The sequence below is a fragment of the Daktulosphaira vitifoliae genome, unplaced genomic scaffold (genome assembly GCF_025091365.1).
Source record: "Daktulosphaira vitifoliae isolate Bord-2020 unplaced genomic scaffold, ASM2509136v1 Scaffold_4, whole genome shotgun sequence".
Classification (NCBI taxonomy): Eukaryota; Metazoa; Arthropoda; class Insecta; order Hemiptera; family Phylloxeridae; genus Daktulosphaira; species Daktulosphaira vitifoliae.
The window spans coordinates 34,652,100-34,663,835 of record NW_026099575.1 but is presented as its reverse complement, the minus strand read 5'-3'; the positions used below and the strand labels follow the sequence as shown (position 1 = coordinate 34,663,835).

The window sequence follows — 11,736 nt, the reverse complement described above, 5'->3', positions numbered from 1 at the left end:
AAAAAAAAAATTTGTCCCGACGATCTATCTTCTATACGCAAATGGCTACCATATTGAAAAATATACTATTTTTGTATGATAATTATGGGTTTTGTATTTTATTTTAATAGAAGTTGATGTTGCTTTTGCAATTATCCATCAATTTTTTAAAATTAAACACTATCTACAGATTTGCATCGAAGCGTTTCTTATGATAGTGATTTTAATCACTGTCAGATATCATCTATACTGGACCCAACTATGCCACGACCCCACTGTGCCGCCACCCCACTGTGCTGAGTTTTTTATATTTAAATTAAATTTTTCAAAATTTTTTTATTTTGAACATATGTTCAAATAAGGCTTATGTTATGTATTTTAAGTTCAAAAAAAAAAAAAGAACTTTGCCCTGAATATATTTCTTTATTATATAAATACTTCCTAAAGTTAAACTAAAAATATTATTTTGGTTTAAAAATCATAATTTTTAAAATTTTTATTTAAATTCTTATACAATTTTTGTATTAATATCAGAAGGTATTAATTTTACAATGATATGTTTATTGTTGTAACAATGAACCCAACTCTTATTTTGGTCAAATATAATTTAGTATATCGAAATAGTTAAATTTTTACTGAAGAATACAAATTTTTTAGTTTCAAAATTTTAAGCCGAAAATTGAATACGTAGATAACTTAATTAGCATTAATATATAGTATATTTCTAGTAAGGTTCAAGTAAGCTTAACATGTTTTAGCTTCGATGCGAAGCTTAGAAGGTATTGGTTTTACTATGATGTGTTTTTTTTTTTTTTTGTGTCTTTTACCACTTTTTCTCAGCTCTCACTGAACGGATTTCTTTCAACGATACGTCAAAAGATCACAAATCGTATCTAGTCGAAGACATTACCCTTAAAAATTGGAAAAATTTGCCTCATCCATCGTAAATGGGGGAAACCTCCAAAAAAATTACATATTTAAAAATCGCTAATTTTCGAAATTTTTTCAATTTTTTTTACTAAAAACTGCCGTAACTTTTTAAAAAATGAATATATCAATATAATTTTTTTTTATATAGATGCTTGATATCATTACCTATCATTTAGTATATTTTTTTTGTAAATTTGACCCTTTATCTGCCCACAGGGGGGGATTGAAAATGACAACTTTTTCACAAAAAATTAACTTTTTTAACTTAACTTTTGAAAATGTTCCGGAAGGTAAGACACTTTTATATATATCTTAAATTAAAGCTTATGTAATATACTTTAATTAAAACAAAAAAAATTTGACCTATGGACTTGTTTTCATGGTGAAAATGGCTATCAAATGCTATTTTTGTGTAAAAAATCTCGATTTAAATTTTTATATTTTTAACTTTATAATGCTATAACTTATTGAAAAGTGTATGGATCAACACAATTTTTTTATGAGAAATAATATTTTTTAATAATCCCTTTTCATTTGACATATTTTATCTTAATCAAGATATTAATAAGGAACTAGCAGATCATGTAGCTTTTAGAATAATACACCAATTTTTTAAAATTAAAAACTATCTAAAGATTTGCATCGAAGCGTTTTTTTTTATAGTGATTTTAATCACTGTCAGATATCATTATACTTGATCCAACTATACCACGTCACCACTGTGCCGCGACCCCCCTGTGCTGGGTTTTTTTAAAAATGAACATATCATTATAATTTTTTTTTTACTTTAAAATGCTATAACTTTTTAAAATATGTATGGATCAATACAATTATTTCACGATAAGTAGTATTTATATACTTTATATGTCATTCGACATACTTTATCTTAATCAGGATATTAATAAGGAAATAACAGATCATGTAGCTTTTGGAATAATCCACCAATTTCTTAAAATTGAACATTATCTAAAGATTTGTCAAAAACAATGAATACAGGTTTGGTCCAAAACTAACCCCCCCTCCCTCTTAAGATTTAAATGTAAAATCGTATTGCAGATAAAATAATTATATACGCAGTGGGTAAAGTTAAAAAAAACTAAAACAGAAATACTGTTTTAAATAGAAAATTACAATTCTGGAGTCATTAGATAACTTTTTTGATATTTCAATCGCTAATTTTTTGGAGACTAACTTTTGAAATAATGAACATGAATTAATTTTTCTTAAACCAGTCTCTAGTACTACAATTTCAGAATATAATTTTATTCCCGTTATAGCTCTCTAATAAACTCAAGATATAAAAAATAATAATTTTGAAGAACTTCAACTGAGAACAGTAAATGTTTTTTATAAATTTATTTAAAATATTTTTTTAATAAAAAACAATTATTTGAAAAGTATTAAATAATCAATTGTCAATTATTAAAATATTCAAGAATATCCTATTTTATATATTACGCTTAATTTATAAAAATAATATATAAGTTCTTAAGATTAGTGAACAATTTTTTGTCTACAATAAAATATACATAAATATCAGCCAAACTGCATAAAAAAAAAATGTTAAGCTTACTGGAATCTTACTAGAAATATACCATATAATGAGACTAATTATGTTATCTACGTATTCAATTTTTTGCTTAAAATTTTGAAACTAAAAAATTTGTATTCTACAGTAAAAATTTAACTATTTCGATATACTAATCATAATATTTGACCAAAATAAGAGAGGTTGTTCATTGTTTTGTTGTAAAATTTTTAATCAAATAAATAAGTGGTTCATAATAAGTGAATCGCTATGTATATATATTTTATAAATATTTAATGATTATTCTATTTTTTAAATTTATTTCAAAAGTTACCTTTTTTGTACATCATATTTATTAAAATTTGATCTACCATATCTCTTCCATTTCTACGATAACTAGATATTTCATTTATCTTCTTTGACAACATAATAGAAAACCATTTTTTGGTAATGACTGTATTATAAAGAATATCATGAAGCCACTTGATGCCTTTATGATATTTGTCTAGTTTGACCTATTCAATTAAAACATTTATTATGAGTCTAAAGTTTCAAATATTAATTATTAAAATTGTATATTTAAAACTAAATTAATAATTGATTAATTATTATATCCAATATGATAACATTTTTTGATTCTGATAAGTAAAACAAAAAAAATTATTTAAACAATCAAAAATTGAGTTGAGTTAAGTAATTTCCAAAATCATATTACATTTAACATTTAATTTATCATACCAAGAATAATAAAATAATTTCGTAAAATATATAGACAATGATTCTTTTAACACTAGCCACTTAGTTGCTCTTAAGAAAATAATGTAATTTAATTTTTTTAAATAGAAACATACATTTTTAACAAACTTGTAAAATAAAAAATGACTAAATAAGATAATGACTAGTCGATAACAAATTTTTGACCTGTCATTTTCTTAATTAGATTATTTTCTATTTTATAAACTAGTTCAATATGTATGATTCCAGAAAAGAAATATAGTTAACACCCCTATAAGACATAAGAAGTAAGCATTAAAAATAATTTATTACAGATAAATGGATTATACATATGTCACTAACAAAAGACAAAAAAAATTATTATTTAAGAAGAATTGATCGACTAGTGTTAAATTAATCACCTTGCATATATATATATATATATAATTAAAAAAATGTAAAAACTCTCTATAATTAGAACATACATAAACTGATATAAATATGACAGAAGAAAAATATCCAAATGTAAACGATTTTGAACAAATCCCAATAGATGCTTGTTTATGTATAATGTCTTTATCTAATTTTGCATTTACATTCGTATAAATTTTATCTCTTCGTATTGAAGGACTATTTATTATTAAATCAAGAAAAGTGGGTAAGTATTTTCTAAGATTCAATGCCAAATCTTTAGTGTTGATAAGTACTCTCATCTAAAACGAATTATTGAAAATTATACTTCTAGTAGGTAATACAAGTAATTAAAATGTATGCATAATTTGTTACTTACATTAACAAAATTACTTTTAACATTGTCAATTTCAACAAACAATGGAACTTCGGAAGTTTTGAATAAATTGTGTTGATATATTGAATTTGATGAAAAAGTATCATGAGTTAAAAACTGTATGAGATCAACATTAGGGATTTTAATTGACGTTAACATTTCACTGGGGGGTTTTTTCTGAAATTTATGAATCTTAAATTAATTGATGCTTTAAAATCACTGTACTATACAATGTTATTATTATTTCCAAAGTTTTTTTAATACATAAAACACGATAGGTGCCTTAAATTTTCATCGTCATCTCAATAGACTCTCACCCAACTATTTATGGTCAGCACTACCATATTAAATTTTTAAACTGGCTAACGTTCAGTCACAGCATTACGATATCTTAAGGAACCAGCAACAGGGACAGGGCTTTGTCACTGTTGTAGTTCCATCTGGAAACAAATAATAAACAGCGCAGTTGTACATTCGCGCTAAGGCGGCGACTTAATTATTCAATTACGCCTTTCTACGACCTTCTAGGTACTTTGAATAATTCTAATAGATTATAAATGATAGCTATTAAACATTGTTATTATTTAATTATTTTTATATTACTTCACATTCTTTTATAGCATTCAGTAGCTCATTAGCTTTTAATTTTAAACCATCATCTCCTAAATCTTTTTTGCGTTGTGATACTCTTTGAATTTCTTCATTAGCTAGCTCATTATGTTTTTTTATAGATGGTATTCCTCTTACAATTACTTTGTGATCATTTAATAAATAATCTCTTAAAATATTTTTCCAAAACAAGATATCTTCACTGAGAAGTTTATTAAAAATTCTTTTTGTGTTCAATATTTCGTCTAACTAAATTTATGCGGTCATAATAAATTTGTTCCTTTAAAGTTATTTAATTTTACTTACGTCTGATTTATTCTTTCCATACAAAAAGTCAAAAATTATTAGGAATGGTAAAATAGAATTAAATCCAGATTCTAGATTTCTTAGGTCAATAAGCTTAAATTTTTTAATACATTTTTTTAGTTCTTCTAGGTCAAAATAATCTTCATCGTTAATTAGCTTTTTAAATACTTCATTTAATTTCAATGGTATTTGTTTTTCATCTAATTTTCTAATTGGTACATTATTAAATACAAGTTTTATAAATGGATTTAAATTATTGCTAATATTGAAAGTCACCTAGAAATAAATGAAAAATAATTCACTAAGAACCATTAATTGAACAAAATAAAAATTTGTATTATTTTTACTTGGCTACATAATGGGTCTGATATTTGAACAAACTCTATCTTCATTTGAATAGTAGTTAAATAACGTAAAAGTATCTCACAAGCCTTATACCTATAAAAAAAAGGTATAATTAATATTTAATAAAATATATATTTTAATTTTATTTAATCAATAAGTAACTCTTATTGTTTATATAATTCTTTAACTATAGTTATTTAATTATTTAAGATTATAATATCAAAATTTGTAAAGTATAATATTTAGCAGATAAATAAATTTATATACAAATATATATATGTATAAAGAATTGAACAGATCAAATTGACAACTCTTATAAATTATTATACAGTTAACACTATAGTTTTTTAACTACAATCTGTAGTTTAGATTGTTAGTTATGAAGTTATTTAACATATAGTGTTAATATAGTGTTAACATAGTGCAATATAGAGCTTTAAAAGTAAAAATAAGTTTAAAATTTTGGGAAGTGCGGTTAATAAACCTAAGAAGTTTAAGCGCTTTACAAAATTTCCTTGGATATATGCAGTAAGAGAAAAATTTTTATCAAGAAGAAGCCAAGATAACAAATTTTGTCACTGAATTTTTTATAGGGATACCATTTATGCTATGATTAAAAGTTATAAGAGAGCACAGACTATAGAAAGATATGGATGAACACTTGGCTATATTTAATGAAAGTCCTAAATAGTTGCCCCAAACTACAAGACAACATTAACATAGTAATCTTGGAGTTATAGACATTATTTAATAGGTTAATTCTTATTTTATAAGCAAGCTTAATACATATTTTACCATTTAAAAAATAAAGTTGACACTCCTATACATGTCCTATCACATATAAAAGATAAGACACAGACCCAAAAAATGCTTAAACATTTATAAATCAAGAGATAAACAATAATCAACAACCAGTAACAGTTATTTAAAGTTTAATTGTGATCAGAAAATGCAGTACTTAGTTTAAAGGTGACATCTTGTTGAGTTAATAATTTTTCTAAAAACTAGTTGCGTTTGTCGATATAAAATCCAATAAATCAAATTAACATTTTTATTTTTTCAGGTTTTAATAATATTTCAAAAAACATACATTCTTAAAACCTACAATAAATTTAGTTAATACTATGTACGTAAAGAAAAAATAAAATTATCCGAAATCACAATTTCTAGTAGAAACGCACAATAAGTAAAAGTTCATAAAATATTTAGTAAAATTTGTCGATTTTGAAGTGTTTTACATAACAAAGGAATATTAGCTGCATTCAAAGCCAAACCAAATATAAGTTATTTCCCGTACTCTATGATTAAAAGAAATCGTTTTATTATTTTGGAAATAATTACAATGATTAATTATGTAATCATTTTTTTACTAGGTACATAAATAGTAGCATTTTACAATAGTGGTTTTCATCACTCTCAAATATCAATCAATAAATATTTTAATAATGCCACAATCTCACTTCGCTCAATTCCTACTGTACATTATATATATATTTTTCTTATTATTAGAGACAAACAATAAAAACTTATCTTAATAGAATATATTAATACAACAATTGTTTAAAAATAAATTACAATCATATGATAACTGAATCAAAAGTTATGTTATATTTGGATATAACACTATATGATATAATACATAATATTAAATATATTAAATACTTGTATGAATAAGTTGACCCAACTGGGCCTCTCCAACCGATATTAATATAACCATTGGTCTCTTTATCACATGGAAATAGTTCTACATAATTTGAAGATTCCGTTAAAGGATCTACAGGGTTTTGCCAGGGTTTTATATATTCTCCACGGCTTCCCTTTATTATTAATATTTTAAATTAAATCTTTATTAATATTAAAATTAAACATAAATTTCATTACTTTTGATAAAATCTTTTGAATAACTGGTTCTAGACTATTAAAAAAAGAAAAATGATCTATTTTTCCAGTAACTAGAAGTAACAGATTTTCAGGCCGGTAATATGCTTGATGGTATTTACGAATCTATCAAATTAATTTTATTAGCAATACTTTATTATTATTTATTATATTATGCACAGTTTTAATATCTTTTATACTTTTTCAATAGTAGTTGACTCTCGTAAATTTTTCATTATTCCTCCATGTACTGATTTGTAGCCACATTTACCAGGATATATTTTTTTTAATAATGATTGTCGTACAATATTTTCTGCAGTATTTTCTACTTCTTTTAATTCACAATAAACAACACCAGCATCTTTACCATCGGAAGTTATATGGTGAACTTGTGTGATAAAACCTGAATCCTAAAATTCACAAGATATTGTTGACAATTTATAATAAAGTTTAAATAAAATAAAAATTACAGTTAAAGTAGGATATAAAATATGGTCAAGATAAATTGGAAGCAACGAAAGAAATCCTTCACTCCCTGCTGTGCTGACTGTATAGCAAGTATGATCCACANCGGCTGTGCTAACTGTATAGCAAGTATGATCCACAGCTATAAAATAATATATTAATAATTAGAATATAAGAAACATTTCTAATAATTTTTGATAAATTACCAGTATAGGCATTAGTCCCTGAAGCAAGACAACGATTTGATAATAAATCAAGAACCCCTTTGTAAGGATAATCTTCCGATCCAAGAAATATTAAATGCTCTAATGTGTGTGGAATACCATCATCATCATAAGTTTCTGTGGCTAAACATTTCATAAAATAAATTATTTAATTATTATATTTTAATTATATTTTGTAAAATTAATTTACCCAAAGTGAAGTATCCATTTACAACTGGACCATCAATGTCACCAAATACAATAGTAATCCCAGTACGTAAGCATNTTTGTTAGTTGAGAAGTTATTTAACATTGTCAACCAAAGCACAAACTCATGATACTTGTTAACACTTTTCTTTAGAAGTTAATCAACCATGACACGGCCACGGCGTGTCACCCGTTTGGCATAATATTATCGGGTATATGGCCAAATATTAAAATACTTTGTAATACGACGAAAAGGTACCCCTTCATTTTTGTATACGTGTGTATTATATATTTTTAATTTATCTTGATTGAGCCGTCTGGTTGATGCGATTACGTTTTATATTTTCGTGTTATCGATAATGTTTGATCAGCTTTGTCACAATTTCAATAAAAGTTTTGGTAGAACTCATTATATGTNTCACAATTTCAATAAAAGTTTTAGTAGAACTCATTATATGTAAAACCAACTCAACTCCTCTCCCTAATTTTTTTTTTAATAAATCATGCATATTGTTATGTTGAAATTTTGGAAGTCCGTCCAAGCCTCAATTTCAAATTTGCACTTATGATTGCAAAAATTATGAGCCAAAATTTAAATTACAATAAATCGTACCATAAAAAATCAAATACTATATATTGCTGTTCAAATATGTGATTACAGCGATTTTCATAAAGAAAAACAATATACTCAATAATAATATTCTAATTGGATAGTAATTTTGGCTTGTAATGAATTATTAAGTATTATACAATTAATTTTTATAATCTGAATACATTGTAATAAATAGATTCGCATTTAAATTATATAAACCTTTTAATTGCTTATTTAATTAATCTACAAAATAACTTTATTGATACAATTACAGTTAATGTTACATTTACAATATTAGTCAATGTTACTATTGTTGGTAAATGTTAGCTTGTATTTATTTTTTGTAAAATGTATTTTGCTTTTCTTANATTGTTGGTAAAAAAATGTTAGCTTGTATTTATTTTTTGTAAAATGTATTTTGCTATTCCTAGTAATTAATATTTAAAAAAAATTATTATTTTCGAGATTCTCTGTTATTCGGCTATTTTTAGTATCATTTAATAAAAACATTTAGACTTTTAGACAAGTATAACAGTTAATAATAATTTTATTTTCCTATTTTATTGCTTTGTTATTTTTGAAATCAAAATGTAATAAAATTATAATATTTTAACTATAATTATATTCTATTTTTAAATGTACATAAGCCTATGCAAATGTATTCTAGTCAGTATATATTTTAATAAATTGCTAAATAACAAGGTAAACATATATTGCTTATTTTAGATTATTTTTCGATGAAGTCTTGAAAAAGTGAAATAAAATAAATAAATTTTACCTACAGTAATTTACACCAAATTTAATTTGTCATGGACTAGAATTTACATTTATTTCATTTTCGTTCTTTTTTTTTTTTTGTATTAAGTATAAAATTCAAGTTATAAATATATTAAACGCAAATGTCACGTATATTTTAGCGCATGAGTAGTTTTGTGTAAAATATTTATTTTTAGATAAATATAAGATTACTCATATCATATAATGCCCACGAATTGATTATAAATTTTGAGTACACGTGTTCAGACACGTAATTTTCGCATGTGTAGTATTTAGTCTATATCTATTTTAAACCTATACTTTACAATTATAACTTAAATTCTTATATGAAAAATATTCCAAAAATTTTTCTTAATTTTAGAAAAAACATTTTATATTCTAAAATTACATTTTATAATTCTTTAAATAAAAATTATTGGTCTTTTCAAAACTACAAACATTCTTTTGTTAAATATGTCATGAAAATGAATTGCATTAAGCATATCATTTTTATTTTTGACCCTGGAGGTTAATATTTAATATAATAATTATAAAGTTTTTTTTGAGTGATAATAACAATTATTGTTATTATCTATCAAAAAAATATTTTTTTTTTTTTAATTGTATTATGATTATTAAAAAAAAAAAAATGTTTACATCAATATATATTTAAAATTTCTTTATTTTTAAGTCAAATATATATGACCCCTTAACCCCTTCATCAACCCAACAGTATTGTGGGTGGGCTTGAGCTGGGGGAGGGTGTCATACAGTGGGCGTGGTCTATCGATGGTGGTGGTAATGAACGTGGTCAAGGTCATATAGTGTGCGTGGTTTCTCGATGGTGGGGGTAATGGAGGATTGAATTGGTATGGGTGGGGGTAAGGCGAAGGCCCGGTCTTATCATAGATAAGATAAGGGAGGCGTGGTCTTATCATATGGGGTAAGGGTAGGCTTGGTTTTATGACGGTTGTGGTAAGGAGGAGGCGTTGTCTTATCATAGAGGAGGAAAGGGGAGGTATGGTCTTATGATGGTGGGGGTAAGGAGGAGGCGTGATACCACGATGGTGAAGGTAATAGGTGACTTAGGTGGGGATGTTAAGATCAATCAAAATGGCGGTTTAAAGTGCGCATGCGCACTATAACTTCATGTCAGCGGTGGGGGAGGTAGCCATATGGTTGTTCTCCTCCTATGATGTCATCTACTGGAGGGTAAGGTAAACGTCATGTGAACTGATAAAGTTATCTGATAAACGTACTAGTTATAACATCTACTAGATACATTGAAATAGTGTACGTCATATAGTGGCCGCCGTTGTCGCTATAACATATTTACTTAATATTAACGCAGCAGGGGTGTCCGTCAAAATTCCTACAGAGTGAAGGGGTAATGAAACATAACATAAACTAACTTGTAATGGGTGGGGATGAATCCAAGTTAAACTAACAACGTTTTCTATGAATATTATAATTGCCTACCAGACGCTTAGGTAAGCATATTTCCAACATCAAAGGTACCGCCATATTATAACCCACCATACCGTCTACATTTTATAAAAACAAAGACAACCTCTGTCGTTCTGGCATAATAAATTCTAAGAAATTTATCATGGGTAACCAGACGTTTAGGTAAGCATATTTCCAATATCAAAGGTACCGCTATATTATAACGTTTATAGACGTCAGCATTTTATGAGAACAATTGCTATCATCGTTTAGCTCAGCATATTTCAAACACCAATGAGATCGTAATTGTCGTATGAATCTTATCATCGTTTACCAGACGCTTAGGTAATCATATTTCCAAAGATGTTACCATATATTAAATTGTCACTGTCGTATGCATTTTATGAGAAAAATAGCAATGTTGTCTTTTTTCACGCCTACGCATTTTATTATTTTACTATATAACCGGTTAAACGCTCTGTATCCTGTCACATACGTGTTTAATTGACGTTAACGCACAGTTGATTATTTGAAAACTATAAATTTATTTAATAAAAATTGATCACTTGTGGCTAGTTAATTAAGTAAAATTAAAACTATATTAAAAATATTATTAATTTAAAAAAACTAAAAAATATTAAACTCAAAAGCCACAAAAAAATTAATGAAAAGTCGCGGATACGTATTTCGGAAACAATGTTACCATTATCAACGCTAAACACATACTGACACCCCGACTAGAAAAAACTCCCTTATATACCCCTAGTGACCTTATCACCTAGTGACGTTATCACTAAGTAATATTATCACATTTTGCCAGTTTACACAAGTTTAATAATGAATTTTTCAGTGGGCCAAGATCCCAATTAATTAAATTGTTTTTATTTTTAAACATTTCTATTGCTTCTCTGATATTAAGTTCTTTGTAATTATTTACGTTTTTAATTAGTTTTATGGTTTTAATAGAGTGATTATGTGTCAATAAATGTTC

General features: G+C 25.7%; 1 protein-coding gene across 1 annotated transcript in view; it reads right to left on the bottom strand.

Moving 5' to 3' along the window:
• Positions 1–11,736, bottom strand: part of LOC126905044 (uncharacterized protein C05D11.1-like) — a 23,310-nt gene that overhangs the window by 10,364 nt on the left and 1,210 nt on the right. The window contains exons 3-15 of the mRNA XM_050684440.1: positions 7,956–8,029; positions 7,748–7,888; positions 7,649–7,683; positions 7,547–7,612; positions 7,277–7,486; positions 7,080–7,202; positions 6,861–7,015; positions 5,201–5,291; positions 4,854–5,129; positions 4,542–4,796; positions 3,942–4,115; positions 3,637–3,864; positions 2,772–2,952 (exon numbers count right to left, since the gene is read on the bottom strand). Coding sequence (XP_050540397.1) covers positions 2,772–2,952; positions 3,637–3,864; positions 3,942–4,115; positions 4,542–4,796; positions 4,854–5,129; positions 5,201–5,291; positions 6,861–7,015; positions 7,080–7,202; positions 7,277–7,486; positions 7,547–7,612; positions 7,649–7,683; positions 7,748–7,888; positions 7,956–8,029 — 2,009 coding nt within the window. The remainder of the gene's footprint in view (positions 1–2,771; positions 2,953–3,636; positions 3,865–3,941; positions 4,116–4,541; positions 4,797–4,853; positions 5,130–5,200; positions 5,292–6,860; positions 7,016–7,079; positions 7,203–7,276; positions 7,487–7,546; positions 7,613–7,648; positions 7,684–7,747; positions 7,889–7,955; positions 8,030–11,736) is intronic.